Source organism: Halichoerus grypus, chromosome 11, assembly GCF_964656455.1.
Source record: "Halichoerus grypus chromosome 11, mHalGry1.hap1.1, whole genome shotgun sequence".
NCBI lineage: Eukaryota > Metazoa > Chordata > Mammalia > Carnivora > Phocidae > Halichoerus > Halichoerus grypus.
Window position 1 is genome coordinate 93,042,659 of NC_135722.1, and position 21,008 is coordinate 93,063,666.

At 45.3% G+C, this 21,008-nt stretch overlaps 1 protein-coding gene across 1 annotated transcript in view; it reads right to left on the reverse strand.

The window, feature by feature from the left end:
- GRAMD1B (GRAM domain containing 1B) overlaps nt 1-20,755 on the reverse strand; it is a 232,969-nt gene extending 212,214 nt beyond the window's left edge. The window contains exon 1 of the mRNA XM_078058832.1: nt 20,537-20,755. Coding sequence (XP_077914958.1) covers nt 20,537-20,562 — 26 coding nt within the window. The 5' untranslated portion in view covers nt 20,563-20,755. The remainder of the gene's footprint in view (nt 1-20,536) is intronic.
- Between the last annotated feature and the right edge of the window lie 253 nt (nt 20,756-21,008).

Consider the following 21,008-nt stretch of genomic DNA (forward strand, 5'->3'; position numbering starts at 1 on the left):
GCTTATGGGTCCCTTCCAAAGTAGAGAGAACTACGAATCTGTGTTTCTTCTCTTTTCTCCCACCTAGTCTTTTATGTCCTTTCTGCTGTGGTGAGTACTTGGAAGATGTGCTTAACCTTCAACAATAAGCTTTAACAATAACCCACTGTTTTACCTTATTCTATACCCCCTCTAACCCTGCTCCCCAGCCTTCCTTCGTCCCGTCCTTCTTCCTTGCCGCCATCTTCCCTTGTTCCTCTGTAGGCTGACACAGTACAACGCTTTATGCTCTTTCCACAATCTCCACCGCAACTCGGTTATGTGAGAGAATAGTAGGAAAAAAGAAGAGAGTAATAAGAAAGAAGACTGAACTCAGGAAGGACGTTGTGTCTGATACGCTCTGATGTTAAAGCTCCATTGCTTGCTTGTCTGGGACACACGCATGTTCACTGAACTGACTGAATTTGGTTCACATGAATTAGCCTCAGAAGTGTCTACATACGCTGTTATCTTGCTGCAAAACACTCAGTTCTTGCCAACATATGCAAGGTCTGTTTTCCCTGTTCTACCTGTAAGTTCCAAAGGCCAGACCATGCCAGCTTGGTCTCTGCTGTGCCCCCCAGGGGCAAGAGACAAGTAATTAATGAATAGTGATTAAATGAATAAGAATTTCTCTTATCCTTCCCCCATATATTCCAGACTGATGAAGATTCTGCTGATAAAAGTCCTGCTTAAGACCAAGCATTAGACAATGCACAGAACTTAAGAGCTAGTAGAGAGGTCAGAAAACACCTAACCTAATCCCTCTACTTGGCAGATGAGTAAACTGAGGCCCAGAGTAATGAAATATTCATTTAGGAAGCAACAGAGCTGGGAATCAAAAGCAGTTTTTGTCATAGGAATAAAACACACACATACACACACACAGGTTTTGGAGTCAAATGAAACTGGGTTCTAATGCCAAGTCTTCCTCTTACTAACTCCATGATCTTGGGCAAGTTAATCAGTGGCTCCAAGCCTTAGTGTCTTCAGAAGTAAATGGGAAAGATCATACCTCCAACCACATCACTAGCACTGAGGATATGCTCACTAAGTGGTGGTTTTGATAACTATTGCCAAGCCCAGTGCTCTGTCCACGTTGTACAACGCATGGGTCCTTGACTCTGTGCCTGTAGGAAAAGAAACAAATCCATGCTGAAGGGGGCGGGGGGAGTAGAACGACTGAACACTGAGTGCCTGCCACATGCTAGGTACTTTTCCATACTCAGTCTAAAACCCACAGAAGCCACATACAAAGGGACAGAACAACTGCCACTTGTGCAGATGCCCCTTTCTGCTGAGAGGACATGACCATGGAACGCAGGCCATTTAATTGGACTTGAATATCTTTTGTGAGTCTTTTCTTTGGAGATCTATAAACTTTCTCAGGTTCCTGCTTTGGGGCCTTCCATCCAGAGAATACCAGAGAGCCCCTGGCACTTCTAAGTGTATATTATCTCCCAGCTCTTCTGGATGGTACTTGAGGGCAGAGGGCAAGGGAGCATGCCCAGTTCACAGACTAGTCACTGTGGGAGCTTCATAAAAGCCAGGAGCGAATAAACAGAGCATGGTGATGATTCACCCCTTCCCCTAGAGCTTGCTTCCTTGCCTCCTCATCTGCTGCTTTAGATGTTCCCCAGACCTGGCTCCAGCTTCCTTGGCAGCACAGTCTCCCTTCTCCTCTTTCTTGATGGCATTACTTCTGAGATATCACACAAGAGGCACTCCTTGACTCAGTTCCTCCATGGGAAACTTCCCTTTTTCCTATGCCCAGCACATACTCTGCCCTCTTCGTCTAATGTTTTGTGGACCCAGAACATCTCATCAGGCTGGAGGTTGATCATTTAATAGCATGAGTGAGAGAAATTCTGGAATTAATTTGGCTGCCAATGTTTTGAGGCATTTATCTTTGGATTTTTATAACAGCTATCATCCTGGTGTACAAACAAGACAGAAGAGGTGCTTCCCAGGATAAATAAACCTAAAGGAAATGAATGCAATAATCTTGTCTTACTGGATCTATTTATTTGACTGTCAAAGGAATTCAGGAGATGAAGAGGAATGGTTGAAGGGAGGTAGGGTTTGTTTGTCAAAGCAGACACTTTGTTCTTTTAGAGCAGTTCTTGGGAATAATTCAAGAAGGTAGGACTGGATGAGAAGGAAAAGGATAACGCTGATTAATGTAAATGAATTCCTTGTAAACTTTGTGGGTTTAATTAAAACTCGCAGAACTGAACCAGAAGAATCATGAACTACAACTCAACATGTGTTCTTCAGTTAACTAGCTATTACCGAGTTTCCAAAATTCCATGGCAGTTCTAAAACATAGCAACTACTTGGGATCACAGAGTGAGCAGGAATCGCAACCCAGACATAATCCCTGTGACAGGAAAGAATTCAGATTCCAAGGACTTGGTCCAAGTGCCCCGCCCCCCTTCACCAAGAAAGTTCCTGTTCATTGAACAGCCTCCAGATAAAAGGGCAACGTTTGGACAAAGAGAAACAAAAAACATAATTGTGCCCGTGGTCATGAACGAGAGAGATGGTCTTTGCACTTAAGATGCTTCCTGCTGGGGAAGAATGGGACTACAGTGATCCTTATCTCACTCCTGCCCACGAGGATTCCAAATCTTCTCAAGGCTTCTGATCCTATGCTAAGAATTTTCCTACTGTCTATATCAGGACTCAAAGGCCACACCATAAAAGTGGCACTCTGAAAAAGCTCTAGTGTCCCCATCTCTATTCAAATAGAGAAAATGAAAAACAATGTATAGTAACAACAATGGGAATGAGGTGGTACATCTTGTTCTTGTGAAGACTACTCATCAATATTCATTTACGCAACACATTTTTATGAGCTCTAACTCTGTAAATAAAGCAGAATGCAAAATTGTAAACACTCCCTGATTACAGGCATGCAAAAAAGCATTATTTCCATGCTAAAACTATAAGAGATTATACCCTGGTTATATTAGGGAGGTAGGATTATAGGTGATTGTCCATTTTTTTCTAAGCCTTTTTGTAATGCCGCCATAGTGCTTTGTTATTTTTTCAAATTTAGAAATAAAGCAGTCAGATGGATATGGCAGAGCTGTTCTCTTTCCTTCTGACATGCTGGCTAGGGGAGAGGGGCTGGAGACAGAACATACTCCAGCAAGAGTGTATGCACCTGTGAAGGCACCGGGGCGAGGAGAGTGCGGGGGAGGGGGCGGGAGGGAAAGGGGTTGGCTGTAGGCCAAACACTGATTCCTGACATGTATGCATGAGGCAGACCAGCCAGACAACTCTGCAAAGCACTGCTGAGAGAGGCAGAGTGGCGACAACTGACCTTGAATTTGTAAGACCCAATCTGCAGCAGCCTTGTGGCCCAGGCCTTGTGGCCCAGGCCCAGACACTTCATACCAAGCTAGAAGCATGTGCACCTGTCTTCCCTTATACTGTGTAAACTGTTCTGCATAGAGAACATAAGGTACTTGAGGAATGACATGGTTCTTATTCTTCTAATGTCACCTCTTAAACTCCACCCTGGATATCTCCCCACAGTGGCTAGCATAATTCCAGCACCGGAATAAATAATGATTGATTGATTGATTGATTGATTGATTATGAGGCCTGTAAAGAGGCAAAAGAGAAGTCAGTTCCATGGCAGAAAGGTGGATTTTGTCAATTTTCACCAACCAACCTGGGGATGAGGCAGGCATCTACTGGTTCAGCAGGGAGAAGGCCCTTATGACACCCAGGCAACAAAACAATGCTAATGGCACCCAAGCCTCAGTGCTCTTCCTCTTCTGGCCTTTTCTCTTTTAAATGCTACAACAACTGTTGACTGTTTTGCTCTACTTGGGTACTTTGCCTCCTTCACTGCCTGGCATAGGATGTTATTTACCAGAAGGCAGTCCAATCTCTACACCTGCTAGAGATAAATGGGTGTGACATATACTATTGGTTGGCTAACTCAACACTCAATTCAAATGCCTTTTTTTCCTTTGCCCTTCCTTATTATGGAAGCTAGAAAGAATAAATATTTTGTTCCAGCCTCCTTGGCAGCCAGTGATGGCTTCTACGTCTGGCCCATGAGATATGAAGGAAAATGTACTGGAAAGCTTCTGGGAGAACCTGTGCTTTCTTGAAAGGGGGCAGATACTGTTGGCACCACCACATTCCCCTTCTGTCCACCTTGAACATGATCGTGATACCTGAGCAGTAACATCCTTTGATACCTGAGCAGTAACAGCCTTCTCATGACCACAAAGTAACAGCATGAGGATCAAAAGCAAAAATGGTGAGGATGGTACAGTGAAAATGAGCCTGGGTCCTTGACTGCATGGTCAGGTGTCTAAACCAATGCCAGATACCAGCTTTCTCCAGACTCCTTCTTGCATGAAAAATATCATCACATGTTTAAGCTGCTGTTAGTTTGGTTTCCACCAAATTGGAGCCAAAATCATTTTTAATTGAATCACTTTCTTGAATCAATCATTTGCAACCATACTAGATCTGCACGTAAATATGATTATGACATTATCCTGCTTAAATTCTCACAGGATCTCAGCATAGCATGTAAGGTCCCTGATACCCTCGCCTAGGGTGCCTACCCAGGCACATCTCCTTCAAGCCATCCTTCTTACTTTATACTCTGGTAACTCCAAAATAACTTAATGTTTTCTATAAAAACCATACTTTCTTAGGCCGTGACTTTGCTTAGGCTTTCTCTGACTGCTCTCACTTATCCTTCAAAATATAATTGCTTAAGCATCACCTCCTCCAGGAAACTTTTCTCCACACTCCCAGGCAGGGCTGAGTGCCCCTCTTTTATTACGACAGCACCTGGCCATACTTCTGTCTTTGCCCTAATCATGTTAGACATAAAGTGTCCATTTGCAAATCGGACTTCTTCCCCACAGAGTGAACATCTCTGACAGCAAGGCCTATAACTTCACTCTTCTCTGCAACCCTAACACTTAACACAGTCTCTGGCACGTAATAGCTGCTCTGTAGGTAAATGTTGAAATACGTTGTTTCAATGTGTATATAGCAGCTCTTCCTGCCTATGGGTCCTGTCCCCCATGTACTTGCTCAGCTGGGAGTCCGCTTCTCCCTCTCACTCTGCCCCTCCCCCCCATTGGTGTTTTCTCTCTCTCTCCTCAAATAAATAAAAATTAAAAAAATAAAATAAAAATCAGTGTGTATATACGTGCTCAATGTGTGCATGCCCGCATACACATATGTTCCTGGGTAGATGAGTCTTTGTGTCAAATTTTCTTTCATTCATTCACTCATTCATTCATACAAAACAGAAAGGCTTCAGTAATCCAAAAGTCCTACATCACAAGGATGGAAAACTAAAGAAAAACAGCCAAATAGATATGTAAGGGGTTGTAAACACACTCAACCAGAAACCTATCTGTTTGAGAAAAGAGATAGCTCCAACAATGTATCGACAATCACGGACACCCAGTCACCATCCAGTAGCAGATAGGTTTAAGGATGATAAAGGCTTATGGTTTAAGGATAGAGAACTCAGTGGGGGGTATGGAAAGTGCGTAATAACTGTGCCAATACAACCATCCAGTGTTTCAAAGTTCTACCCATCCAGTTATCGTTAAAACACAATGCTACAAAATCCCAGTGGACAGGAAGAGTTCCCTCGGTTACATCCTTCATTTCCAATTTTTTCAATTTCTTCCTCTGTCCATATCCTAGAGCTTCAAATACGGTTTTGCCCATTTAGAGGAAAAAAATTCCCAAACTTTGATCAATTCTGTGCCCCTGCTGTTACTATCTTCTTTTTCTTCTCCTTTGCCTGCTGAACTTATAAAATGAGCAGTCTCTATGCTGTGATGATCATCTCTCCTTTTACTTAGTAACCTCCTGCAATAAGGTTATTGTCCCCAGCACACCACTGAAATGTGCTCTCCACTATCACTGATAGACCAATCATCAGATTTAATCATCACATTCAAAAGCACCAAATCTCTGTTGGTCTGTAATCTCATCTTCTCTTTAACACCCATGATACCTTTCCCTCTGTACTTTCTTCACACTCTCCTTCTGAGCATCAGTGACATGACAGTAGCCTAATTCCCCAATCTGTCCTTCTTTGACTTTCCTTCTTCCCCTGTTCCCTAAACATGGGCATTCTCCATACAGATAAATAGATGTCCTCGTCAGAGGACGGCCCACCCTCCAATGCGAAGTCCAGAAAAACCTGGGGAAGGGGGACAGGACAGGGAAGGGGGAACATGATGATGCTTCAAATATAGATTCGACCTGGATCAATGCCAAGCGGAAATGAATATCTTTTACTGGAACCCTATGACTACTTTGAAGGAAGCTCACTCATGGAAAGATACTTTCCTGTTCTAAAGGACATTGGGGAAGACAGATGCCATCATGCCCTACCTGAGCTACAGCAACCCAGCAACAGAACCTTAAATTATGTTTTAATATAGCCCATTTTTAGGATTGCTTCTTCCCCATCTGTCATCTCATGATCTGAGCAGTGAGCACAGAGTGAGAGCCCATTAGCTCTACACTGGGGTGATTTGGAAATAAGAGCAGAGGGTCACTGTTGCTTTGCAATAATTTAACCAAATGGCAGGTAAGTGCACCAGGAGGCTATTATCAAAACAAAGCATGAAGGTTGTAATGCTTGTAGGGTCAGTGATCTGAAGGATGCCAAGACTGTTTTTAACTTGCCCTTCCTGCATTAGACGTGAGCTAGGCTGCTCTCCAGCTTTTATTCCAAAGATAGTAAATCTGTGGTAAGAAATCTCTGGACTTTAATGATACCTGTGTTTGAGAGATGGCTCCTTGAAACTCTGGACTGTGGTTTCAGTTAAAAGTTCAACAGAGACAGTGGTTGATTGTGGCAGAGGAAGGTGGCTGTAAGTCGTAGAGTCATGTTTACTTTGCATTACCATTTTCGATCTCCAAGACTCAACAACAACATGGCCTACCTTGGAAGATGTGATTTGGTTTGACTGTGGCATGGGAGAATCGGGCAGACAAAACACAGAATTACTGAATGATAATTTAAGGACAGACAGAAACAATAACACAGATAACACAGGGACAATCCAAATGACAACATATTTTAACATTTTGGAAGCAGTTATAGCATTTGATCAGTCCAGGAAAATAGTCTTAGCATAGGGACCACTGACACACTGAGACACCTACACATCTCCCACTTCTCTTCGTGGCTACCTATCCGAGCATACACTCAGTAAAGCTATTAACATGGATGACTACATGGCTGTTAACTGATATTTTGTCCAGATGGGATTCTCCCTGGGGAAAGCAAAATCAGAGAGCAAAATAATCAGCAAATAAGAAATAATTCTCCACAATGACCGTGAGTTCTGTGCAGCTCAACTCTCAGGGACCTCAAGCTCTGGCAAGAAGAGCCTGTGTGATTTCTGTCTGGGCTCCACGATATAATTTATTAACTCATGTTCCATGGAGGCAGAGACAGGAAACCAGGAAACTTTCTCAGAGAACTTCCATAATTTTCTTTCTTTTCTTTTTTTTAAGATTTTATTTATTTATTTGAGAAAAAGAGAGATAGAGAGAGAGAGAGAGGGAGAGGGAGCGGGGGGAGGGGCAGAGGGAGAGGGACAAGCAGACTTCACACTTAGCGTGGAGCCTGACACGGGGCTCAATCTCAGGACCCTGAGATCATGCCTTGAGCCAAAATCAAGAGTCACATGCTTAACCGACTGAGCCACCCACGTGCCCCAACTTCTATAATATTCTTATGAGCAGCTTTATTGGTTCCCAGTCATTTTCTTAGGGATGGTCAAATGATCTTCTCCCACCTACATAGGTAAGAGATTTACCTTGGAGATTCTCTTCTTCCTAAGCATGTTTTTTTTTACCCTTTTCTAGTATGGCTGTCCTGTAGAGTGACAAAAATCCCAGAGTTAGGAGCACTTGCTTAGTACCAGCTTTTCCAACCCTAGGCATCTAATCCACCAAACTGACCAACAAGGCTCAGAGCAGTGACTTGGGAGCACCCCCACTTCTTCCAAAAGGGCAAGCAGTGACTGACTCGGATTTCCCCACTAGGGCAGGTCACACACAGAGTCTGTGCCATACCTTAGCAGACCAGAAGCCAGGTGCCCAGTGACTGGCAGTCAGGGAAATCCATGCCCACGTTATGGCAAACCCATCCACACCATCAAACCTTCTACCTATAAGACCAGGTAAACCCTATTGTTGCTCTACATGGTTCTATCCTCTCAGCTGTATAAGAGACCAATAATGTTTTAGAGAGGGTCAGTTCTCAATATCAACACAAATCTTTGCCTGATAGGGACATCTGGGTGGCTTAGTCGGTTAAGTGTCCAACTCTTGGTTTCAGCTCAGGTCATGATCTCGGGGTTATGAGATTGAGCCTTGTGTCAAGCTCCACACTCAGTGCAGAGTCTGCTTGGGATTCTCTCTCTCCCTCTGCCCTCCCCCTGCTCACATGCACATGCGTGTTCTCGCTCTCTCTCTAAAATAAAAATGAATAAATAAAATCTTTATTTTTTTAAAGACAAGTCTGCCCACCTCTAAATGCATGGTCTTTTTTTTTTTTTTTTAAGATTTTATTTATGTATTTAACAGAGAAAGAGACAGCGAGAGAGGGAATACAAGCAGGGGGAGTGGGAGAGGGAGAAGCAGGCTGCCCGCGGAGCAGGGACCCCAATGTGGGGCTCCATCCCAGGACCCTGGGATCATGACCTGAGCCGAAGGCAGACGCTTAATGACTGAGCCACCCAGGTGCCCCAGAATAAATAAAATCTTTTTAAAAAAAAATCTCTGCCTGTTAACAGAGGATGACATGTTATAAACAATCAGAAGATCAATTTTTATTTGCTAGTCATGCACACGAGGTTTAAATGTGTAGTGGTAAAACAAAGTTCACCCATTCAAATTACTCTCCCTCACGCACATACCCACCATACAACAAAGGAAGGGGGCAATCAATTCAGCCCCCTCGTTCATCCAGCGGGTGCAGGATGAAAACCTTACAAGATAATCTATATATAGGGCAAACTGAGGACCAGAAAACTTTACATGCTGCCCCCACAAGCTGTCACCTAAGTGGAACACCATTCTACCTAAATATCTATCAAAATATCATCTCAAAATATCCTCCTCCAGCAACTGGAGATCAAACTGCTAACACTAAATTCTATGTCAAGAAGTGTGGGGGCTAGTCCCAGATCTGCCATCAACCAAATTTATGGACTTGGATGACTGATTTTTCTCTGGGCTCCATTTTCCTCATCTATAAAAGGTTAAATGAGATGATTCTAGGCCCTTAAACAGCCAAGAATCCATAAAAGTGAAGCCACAGAAGGCAACAGACATCGTAATTCTTAATATTTCTTATCCAGAGCTCACCATAAAGCTAAGTAATGACTGAATCATTAGAAGGACACATTAACAGATTATTGCCTGGGTAATTGTGTTTGCTGTCTACACTGAAGCCCTGCATTTAATCCGCCACTGTAACAGCCTTGGAAGAAACCAGAACTGGCTGTAAGGAAGGATAGCAGACTGACCTAGAAAGGATGTTTTAAAACCTTGCTTCAGTGCTCTGTAACTGAGGTGAACAAACAGGCAGATAAAACACAGCTGAAACATTTTTTCCTGACTTCTAAAGCTTTTTTTTTTTTTTTTTTTTGGATGACACCAATTGTTCACAGATATCTAGAGATTGTGTTCTTTTGGTTTTTTGTGTGCAGAACAGAGACATGGCAGTTGTACCAAACTGCAGACGTTGCAATGATCCAGCCAACAACATCTAGAAACAGGGAGCCTGAGGCTGAGTCTGGGGGTGGGAGGTGGTGGGCGGGTGGAGACAGAGCATCCAGATAGACAAACCATAGAGAACTCTTATCAGAACAAGTCAGAAAGGGCCAGACAGGCAGGGCTCATCACCTGCTGGCACTGTTCCCTCAATGACAAAAAGATCCTTTGTCCGCCTCAGCAGGCCCATCATATGCTTAGCTTCTGGTGACAACACTGGTAGGAAGCACGTGGCCCAGTGGTGAATCAACCCCTCTGATATGCCAGATTGGATGAAAATGGAAGCCATTATGTTACCTGGCTGGAATGGTGTGTGAGGAGTGGCCCAGAAAATTCACTTTTTGAACCAGAAGTTCATGAACTGAGAAACAGAAAATGTTCTCTGGAAGGGATACATTTATTTTAAGCCACTGATGACATAAAATAAGATAAAATAATAAAGTCCACTAAAAAAACAAAAACAAAACTGTGGCTTGGACTTTCAAAAGTCCCAGGTGGAAAAAGCCTGCAGTCACATGTTTTAGATATTCTTCAAAATACCTGTTAATTGGGCTCTGCCCCTGGTGGACCACAGACACGAGGTGTCATCTAGCATAGCACTCTGTTCCCAGAGAGGCTGCACCCACCTCACCCCAGCAGATGGATGGGGACCATCCAATGTGGAATTTCACAGCCCTTCTTGGTCACCCATCCAACAATACACAACTCCATCTTTTGATAATACAAATAAGACAATGCCAGTTTAAGGTAGGGGGTCACTGACAAGCATCTTGCTTGAAATAACCTTTTATCCCGATGTCAACCCCAGAATCTCAAAGTTCCTCTGAGATCTTCACCATCTCAACCTCCAATCTGAAATTTCTCATTCCGTTCCTCCCTTAAATCTCTTCTGTCTTCTCCCAGTTTATCTGCCACCTTGTGGCTTTACTTTCCTCTAGGTCCCTTTCCTCAATAGTCTCAATAGCACTCTCAATGCCTTGTGGTTTTGCCAAACCTACGGGATGCATGTCCTCCCCAGGAGAAATCCAACCAGCTGCTCACTCTGCCCAGCTCCCAGGGAGGGGGAGGAGGGAGACAATGGTGCCATCACATAGTATGTTTTCCAACTTCAACAGGGGTCAGCTCTATATGGAAATCTTTCTGCTTGTCCGAAGTCAATAATTTTGATACTCTGAAAGTTTTCCACTCTTCTTTACCTCACTTTCTACCCTACTCTCAGATGATTTCACCTCTTCTTCACAGAGGAAGTAGAAGTTACTACTTGAAGCTACTTTCCATGGTTCTTCACATCTGCACTTCCGAAAGTAACACCTTTTGCTGTTTTCCCACCTCCTCCAAAGAAAGGGGCATTCCTTCTCTCTCCTTGTAGGGTTTTAATGAAAATGAAATAAATCAATAAACATAAAATACCTAGCACGATGCTTGGCAGGCCATAAATACTGGTACCCTTCCATTCCTCCCTCTACAAATTTAATCCCCGCCCCCCGCCCTTGTTTTTTGCTAGAGTCTGTTACCTTCTGAGTTTTTTGTTGTTGGTGGTATTTTGTTTTGTTTTTTACCTTCTGAGTTCTTAAGAACTCCGCTCTCTTAGCTGTCTCTTCTCTTTCCTGTTAACTTCAATCCCTCCCTTTCTATCTAGAGGTTTCCCTTTTATTGAAAATCATTTTATTCAAATGATTCCCCTCTTTTTAAAAATCTTCTCATTCTTACTTCTAGGTTGTCATGTCCTCCTCTTACTCAAATATTGAGAGTAGTGCTCCAGAATTCTCTCTTGCCTTCAATTCCTAAGCTCTGGGCAATGTTACTAGATTGCTCCCATCCCATTTTCCTTCACAATTTCACAGAAACATCATACAAATGACTCGTTACATCTCTACTCCACTAGCTTCTTTTCAGTCCTCATTCTGCTCAAATTTTGCTCTCTTTACCTTCTCTTTCAACTAATGCTTCTTTTCTGGTACTTCACATCTCCGTTTATGACTAACGACCTAGTTCAGAGAACACGGAGCAAGAATGGTACTGTAATCTATGGCTCCTCCTCTTCCTTCCCTCAGCCTCCACCACCCACCTGCTACTACATCTTGAGGACTCCTTTTAAAACTAATTCTCAAAGCTGGATAATCCCTTCCAACATTTCTTGCCCGATTTCGGACCCCCATCAAATCTCACCTGGACTACTCAGCAGCCACCTTATGGCACCTAGTCCTTGGACTCTCCCTGTTTCTGTTTACCCTCCACATGGCTGCTGGCTACTTTCCTTAAAAACCACATCTGTTCTTGACCTCCTGCTGAAAAAGGTCTTGGCTCCCAGTCGCCTCTGTTAAGTACAAGCTATATAAGTGGACCCTCACGATCTGACTCCAGCTCACTGCCCCAGGCTCGCCGCTTCACCTTCTAGAAGGTTTTGTCCTTCTCCATCTGGAACATGCCTACTCGCTCATTAAAACCCAGCTCAAATATAACCTTTTCTAAACAAGCTTTCTCAGATTGACCTGGGCTGTCCTGCTCACTCCTCAGGATTGGTGTTCCCACGCCACCTTATTCTTACCTCTTTAGAGCCATTAACAAGTTGTCTTTGCCTCCTCTACTTCATCCTCCTTACTAGAAACCATGGGCTCTTTGAAGAAAGAACCATCTTATTTAACTCTGCATCCTCAATACTCATCTGGTTTCTTGTTTAACAGGAGTTTTGTGCAAGAATATAAAGAGAGGATGTGGTAAAAAGAAATATGACAGAAACAAACAAGAAGAACAGAATAAAATTGGGGTAAGAACATGTTACATCCTGTCCACAGCTGGTAGAGACACCGTGGTAGAAAAGAATAAGAGATAAGGACACTTCACCAGTGCTCTGGAAAACCTAGATTCCAATCCATCAACTCACTTCACTCCACTGATCACACAGGAATAAACTCCATAAAAATTGCAAATGTCTGGATTCTTCGCTCTCTTATTTCGGTCTTGTTTGTACCACTTTTTATCCTCTCCCAAAATCAGTTCTCAAAACTTGATCGCAGCACCATGATTTTAATGCAGGTATACAAGACAGCCCAAAAGCTCAATCCCTAAATTAAATTTGGCTGTTGCTAAGAGAGATCAGGCTTCAGGTAGAAGAGTTGAAACCTAGCACCAGCATTGAACTCTGGTTCCTACAGCATCTAGATGTGTTAAGAATGATTATATTTTAGGAGAAAAAAAAAAAAGAATAGATGAAATTAATTTTTAAACTCGGTTTTATAAATCTTCTCATCTCATCCATGGTTGGGCAAACAAAGAACAGAGACCTGCAGTCCCTGCTAACTTGTTCCTGCTTCTTGACAAGCCAAAACATACCATTCAGCTGGGGTTGGTCTAACTGCTAAATAAAGCCATCAGCACAGCTTTATTTACCTGGGCTTGCGCTTTTTCAGACAAATAGCAGGAAGCTCATGCATGCAAAACACCAGCCAGGACGAGAAATTAACACACTCTATTGATTGTTGCCAACTGAGTTCAAATGGAGGGACTAGCCTCAGCCAAGATGAAGAAAGACCTCAAAAGACAGATTTACTGAGATTTGAATCCTAAGGGACTTGCCTTGGCTCTCTTTTGGAAGTGGCAGTTTCCCTCAAATTCTCCTATACTTTCTTCGTCTTAGAGAAATGTATTTAGCCACTGTTCCCCTGGAACAGGCTAGGGGGCAGGACTCTTCCTTCAGGGTAATCTACAAGAGAAGGAGGTATATCGCACTTATGAGGAGTAGGTAGAAAGCCAGCTTTCACTCAGCATTTTCTTTGACTTAAATGTCAAGAAAATTTGGCAGTCATTAACATACCAAAGCATAAAAGGAAGGCAGGAAGTGTCAAAGAAAGTAATAGTCTACCTCTTTGTCCTAAAGTCCTTTAATTAGGTCTGCATAGGTATCTATATTTTAAGAAATCCCTTTGTGTCCCAGCTACAAGGAGATGCTTGTATACCCCTTACCTGCAGAGATAAAGAACTAATGATAGATCATGGGAGAGGCCATGAAAAAAAGAGGACACTGAAAATTTAGAGTGGAATCCACAAGAGAAAGAATAGTGTCATAGTATTGGAGAAGAGTACTTAAGAATAGATCACAGTATTTAAAAATAGAACATTGGTTTATGTCCTAACTCTGCCACTTCCTGCCTATGTGACCTTGGGCATTGTGTCTGTACCTCCCGATCTCTGCAACTATACAATGCAGATAATAATAATTCTGCATAACAAAGAGCTCTATGCTCAGTAACATGTAATCCAATGGTATTTCAGCAGTAATAAAATAATAATAATGACGGGTTCAATGGGACGCCTGGGTGGCTCAGTCGGTTAAACATCTGCCTTCGGCTCAGGTCATGATCCCAGGGTCCTGGGATCAAGTCCCGCATCGAGCAGGGAGCCTGCTTCTCCCTCTGCCTCTGCCTCTCTCTCTGTCTCTCATGAATAAATAAATAAAATCTAAAAAAAATAGTAATAATAATGAAGGGTTCAAGATGCTTGTTTTAACTGTCCCTACTGCTATGAGATGGCTAACTATGTCATCCTTGCCAGGAAAGGGAAATTTTTGGATAAGATTTTGTGTAAGCTTTCTACTTCCAAACAAGTTGAGAAGCTCATTCTGGGGATTCATTCATTCATTTATTTATTTTTTTAAGATTTTATTTATTTATTCAGCAGAGAGAGAAAGACAGAGAGAGAGGGAACACAAGCAGGGGGAGTAGGAGAGGGAGAAGCAGGCTTCCCGCATAGCAGGGAGCCCGACGTGGGGCTCGATCCCAGGACCCTGGGATCATGACCTGAGCTGAAGGCAGACACTTAAGAACTGAGCCACTCAGGCGCCCCTGGGGATTCATTTAAATAAAGACTTGAGCATGAAGAGGCTCAGAGTCCAAGTATAGAAATCTGGGGACAACATATGACCGAGCAATGATGGGGATATTCGTTTCTGGCTTCAGTGCTACGAGATGGACACTGTGAAATCGTGCACCATTGGGCTGAGAGACCTGAGTGACGGACAGAGGCTTTACACCTAGGAGGCCACCCTTTGAGCTTGACTGTGTAAAGGTAAGTCCTGATTTGGGTTTATCTTTTTTCCCTTTTTCTCCAAGATGCATGAGAAGTTTCCTTGGCTACAAAGCCATGCCCTACAAACTGCTTGAACCAGATAGCCAGGAAGAAAGAACGTGGAGAGAAAACACACATGGATGCTCGACTGGAGGGAAGGGAAGGAAATTGGCTTCTGCTTCTGTCTTAATGGACTGTCAATCCTTCATTTCCTCGGGCCTTTGAACATACACCCATATGGCTCATGTCGATGCTTTCCATTGCTCTCTGCGTCAGAGACGGAGATACCTTTTTATAGTCACTGCAGGGAATATTCTCTGACTAGTAAGCCTGTTTGGTTCTGGAGGGAAAGATCAGCCTCTACAAGGCTAGCCAGCAGAAAGAAGAGCTCCTTCTGAGTCATTCTGTCCAATCCATTGCTCTTTTTGAAGTCAGAACTGATTCAACAGCAGTCTTGCTATCCAGCCTCTATTGCTGGATTTGTCAAAACAGCACTTTAGAGGTTAACAGGTGGAGAATCAGATAAACATTCAATGTTTATGGCAAAAGAGCCCACAGATACCCTATTAAACACCAATATGTGCACGGGAGTGACAAGCCTTTTGAAGAGTCTTGCATTTTTACATCTACCCAGCCAACCTTGTCTTATTAATTGGTCCCCTTAACAGGCATTGTTTTTTTCTTTCCTCCAAAAGAATGGTTATGTGCCAGGGGCATGCATTTAATTGCTACTAAATCTCCAGGGACTTAAGGAGCTAAGTCCACGTCTAAACCAACAAAACATTATCTGCTCTGAGTTCTAACCAAGTACAAGATGTACAGCGTCCTTATTCTTGCTGCCTAAGAACTATAACACCAGTACAGTATACATGAGCTTCCCTGAGCGGGCCAACAAAGATGGCGAGTGCCCGGATTCTAAGCAGGGCTTCCACTCGGGGCAAGTTCAGCCAAAGTGAACACTTTCTTTTGCATTTAGTGAGATCTCCAAGGAGAAATGGACCAAGAAGTCTCACAAAGGCTGGAATCAAACCCAGTGCCAAAAAAAAAAAAAAGGAGAAAAGGATGGGAGGGGAAATGCTAAGCTCCTCGAGAATCCAGTTAACTGGAATTCTTCCTGCTAACAAGTCCAACCAAGCCAGAGAACAAGGTTCCTTTCTGGCTCCTGCCCACCCTCATCAAAGCAGCTCTTCATAGGCTGCTATCAAAGCCCCAGCTTCTCTGGAGGATGCCTTCTTATCTGATTAAATGGAATATTATGCTAAATATTCAGCCACCCCAGCACTGGCTGTGTGGGTGTGCCGGATAAAATCTTCATGAACACGCCATCACAGGGTCATTTGTTTAATTTCAATTCTGCAAAATGTAAAAATAGAAGGAGCTGCCATGGAGGGTTGCGGCTTGACAGCTTCGATGAGAAGGCTCCAGGAGCACAAAAAGCACGCTGCTCGGCTGGATCATTGGCTTTCTCCCTCTGCCAGAGGATAATGGGAAGAGAATGAACCTGCGAGCAAGGTACTGCCTTCAGTTATCTTCTCTCTTCGCCTCGATCACCTTTCCTGGCACTTAGTCTCTGCATTCCCCTTCTACTCCATCAGCTTCCTCTCTCTGTGGCCCCGCCCTCCCCTCCTGCATCATTTTTATTCTTTTTCTCCTTCCTCGGGGACCCCGTTTGCCCCAACAGCCTCACCTGGGCCATGCTCATCTTCTGGAGCAGCTGGATTCCAGGCTCCCCAGGTCTCACAAACATCTCCAGGAATTGCTCTTCTGTCCCATTCCTATTCCTATCCCGTCCCCCTTCCCCAGGCCCCAGACCCTGAAAATGTGATGATGGGATTTCCGAGATCAGTTAGAGTAAGTGGGAGATGAGCTGTAGGGGCTGCCTTTCTTCACGCCCCTTCATCTAGCCAAATATGTTTATTACTCATTGAGTTCTACAACTTCTGGCAGGGGTCAGGGTGGGCAGGCAGGTGGGACCTCCCTGGTCTTGTGTTTTGGGCAAATCAATGTTTCATTTTTTGAAGTTTTTTAGAAAAAACAAATGCTCAAGTTGTATTCTCCATTTCTGATCTTCAAAGCCCACAGCCACCTCTGCATTGGCCTTAACTACAATTCAGGCTCAGAAAGGGAAAATTTCTTTTACCAGGGGTTCCAGAGCTGTGCCGCCCACGTGGGTGCCGAGGGTGGAGAGATGCTTCCTGTTTCATGCCTACTGGGGTCTCAGAAAGGTTCCACTATTTGACCTAGTTTCAAACCAAAGCATTCAGGTTGTTTCTATTAATATGGCCGTTAATAAGCTGATGGAACTACCTGTTCCACTCATTTACCACGCCTAGAATGGGCTCCTGGCCTGCAGTATCCATGAACGACACTTCTCCCCTACTGTGGATCACCAGTGACTTTCTCTGAAGACAGAACGTCATGGCTGGCTTGAGGAAAGCCCAACAGAAAAGGTGGTTAGCAGACCACTAACTCAGATTCATCAACGTCAATCCACTCTAGACAAGAACTTACATTCCCCTTATCGTTCCCATCTTACACATCAATACTTGAGTCCACTGCCAAGAGTTGCCCTCTCCAAAGAACTCGATTGCCACCCACACCAAATAAGGCTTCAGTAAATGAAGGTGACCCTCCTAACAGCATAAGCCTACTCAGGATCCCATTTCCTAAAACACACACACACACACACACACCCGTTTGCTATAACACTGTTTCCACCCTCCTGCCTCTTATCAGCAATGTTAATTCCTTGTGCAGATGGGCAATGCATACCCACCAGGTACAAAGCACAGTGGATACTGGGCATCTCTTAGAAGCCAGAGCCTTGTGTGCACCAAAATAAAGGGTATATGGAGCCCCAGCATCTAAAAGATACATGCAATGTTTCTGCTTTGGGCACATTAGGGTTTGGGATCAAATCAAGGAAATGATGATTTTAGCACAATTTGAAGAGTAATCATGCCTAGGCAGAAAATGAAATGTTCCAATCCACAGATGCAAAAGGGGGAAAAGAGAGGGAGAAAGAAAAGATCCTGATCAAGCTGAAAGAACAATGAAAATCAAAACAGTATAAACGTAGCAGGCACCCCCAAGAGATAGCAACCCCTCAGCAGGGCAAGTGGAATGGGTGATCATTCCTCGCAGAATTGTAAATAGCAGCCCAAAGAGCCACGCACCACCTGTGTCCAAGCAGCAGGCGGTGGGAGCAGAGAGCAGTGAAAACCCTGGAGTGCACCTGCAGCCCGGGGCTGGCGGTTCAGGTACAAGTGTACAGACTATCGATGTGTCTGATGGGGAAGCCCTAACGGGGAACCAACAGTGAGCTCATCTGCAAAGACATCAAAGGACTGCTAAGGTCCAAACGTAAAGGCTAGAATAAGGGGGTGGCAGGGACCAATCGCCTTATAAAGGTGTGATTTCTCTCTCTTTTATTTTTTGAAGATTTATTTGACACAGAGAGAGAGAGAGAGAGCTCCCAGAGGGAGAGGGAGCAACAGACTCCATGCTGAGCAGGGAGCCCGACTCTGGACTCGATCCCAGGACCCTAAGATCATGACCTGAGCCAAAGGCAGACGCTTAACCAACTGAGCCACCCAGGCGCCTTAGAGATGTGATTTCATTCAAGGCCTGTGAACCTTGAATACATCTGGACAAGAAATCGAGCAAGGCACTCATATTTGGTGACAGTGTCAAACTGGGATGCTATAGCAATACCCCAGTTTGGCTTCATATGGATCGGTTACTCATACCAGTTTCTTTGCAACACTAACACCAAGGCCCAGCCCCAAATCTCCACAACCAAACAGCCTTTGCGTGTGGACCAGGGAAACCTGAACTTCCACGTGCCCCTTGGGGACCTCGTCTCCCGAATACCGATGATGATGATGATGCCCTGCAGAACTCTTGGCCCAAGTTGCAAGTTGAGGACAAGATCTTCTGGGCAAGTTACAAAAGAAATGAGCAGAGGGGTGGGGGTGGGGGGCTTCAGGCAAACACGGGTGATCTCACCTGCAGCCCCACTGCACACCATCAAAGGCAGGCTGTTCATCCTGAGCAGCAGGGAAGGGGACACGGCTAGGGACACCGGGTCTAAGCAAGAGAGACGTGATCTGTGAGTCAGGCACGAAGGCAGAGCCCCGATGAATAGAGGGAAGAGATGCTAAGCTCACCCAGAGCCTAAGACTGAAGGGCTCACGCGGGAGACATATGTGTGTATGCTGCCCTCTCACCTCCTAAATGCTGTGGAAAGAAAAAGGTCAGGTCACAGCCAAACAATAGCCTGGATGCCTCTCCCTGATGTGCCTGCTCTACGGTGAGCCTCAAGTTCAGCCTAGGGACAAAGTGGGACTTTGGGGGATAGTGGTGGGGGTAGAAAGGCAGCATTTCCCACTTGTTTCCAATATTGGCTTCCTGAGCTCAAAGAGAGAGCCCCAGCTGAAATACCCCCCTCTTGAAAAGCCCCCAGGCGGAGAGCTCCTTCTCCATAAAACACTCTTCGTATCTCCGAGAGGTGACGTACCCACATAAGCTCTGGCAGAAGAGACAGCTCAGCCCCCTGCACAAATTTCTTTCTCGTCTCCCAGAGTGGTGGGAGTTTTACATCTGCTACTGTCATGAAAACATTTTATTATTTTTTGACAAGTCTTTTTTTTTTTTTTTTTTTTGTAACTTCCTTGGATAAAGCTAAGGATCTTCCAAGTGGATGTGATGTGCACAATCCTTCCACCCCTCTTTGGTTCTCCTCGCCCCCCGCCCCCCCCCAACTGCTCCAGGCCCACCAGAACTCAGCCTCAGACGCTCTCCGATGCTTGTCCATAGGCGGCCTTGGACAGTGTGGCCTGCTAAGGGACTCCCCGAGGAATGACGTTTCTCCAGGCAGGAGGTCGGTTGATGGGTGCACACGAGTTGTGTGGGCTCTAACAACTTCATTCGAATGGCCACAACTTCTCATCTCATCTACTCCAGAAGACTAAATCCATTCCTTCTGGAATGGGACTCCATGCACCCCTAGGTCCAAAGCAGGAGTTCCTCCAATTACTAGACCTTCCATCTCTACTCTAGGAGGAAATTAGGAAAAGTAGAACCTCTCCCTAATCTCACTAGGCATCTTCAGATACACCCCATGATGTCCATTTGTCTTTCTCCCAAATCTTGGACTTCTACAACATTTGGGAAATAGGCATAAAATTGATGGGGGTGGCCTGGTTAGGGGAGGGGAGCACCACCCAGAACAGGGAAAGCCAGTGTCCCTAATACGAACTTTTGTCAGAAAGCTGGAGAGGAGACTCGATCTCTCTACCCCCAGCCCTGCCCTCACCACTTGCCTGAGCGCCTCTCCAGAACTGAATGGAAAAGAAGCCAGCTTAGCCACCTCTGGAAATTCCTGAGAGAGATAGTCTATCCCAGTGGCTTCCTGGGGACACTAACTCCCAGGAGGGGACCCCACAGCCAGGCCACAATCCATGTTAATAGCTTTACGGTGCCCTCTGGTAACTTTGAGGCTGCACTCAAGATTCAGAGAACCAACAGCACCCCTCACCCCCACCCCAATGCTTCCACAGCCTCCAGGTTCCCCGGGGCTTCCCCATCCTCACCGCGGCATCCAGGTGTGGTCCTCCCAGGGCTGAGGAAGGTCGAGAGAAGTTCTTACCTGGGTCTGCTGGGAGAGGCACTCATGGGGCCCGCCGGTCGGGGCGCCCCGGCTGCTGGTTGCTGCTCACCGCATCTCCCGCGGAGCCCGGTTTTGCAAAGAGGAGAGCCAGTCCCATCTGGAGCAGGGAGGAGGAGTGGAGCCCGAGGACGCCAAGAGCGGGGGAGCCGAGCCCCGGGTGGGGGCCGCAGCGCAGCTCCCCGAGGGGCTCCCGGCTCGGGCACCGTGGGCGCGGGGACTGGGACGGCGGTCTGTACCCCGGAGGGGCGGGGTGGGGGGACGCGGGTGGGAGGCAGGCGGACGCCTCTCCGGGCTCTGAGGCTCCCGCTGGCTCCGCGCCCGCAGTCACCGCAGCGAGTCCCCACGGTCTATATATGCATTGCCCCCTCCCTGCCTCTGCGCTCCTCCCCGCGTCGTCCCGACTCTACCTCTGTGGTTTCCGCTCGCAGCTCAGTCCCCTCTCCCTCGCGTC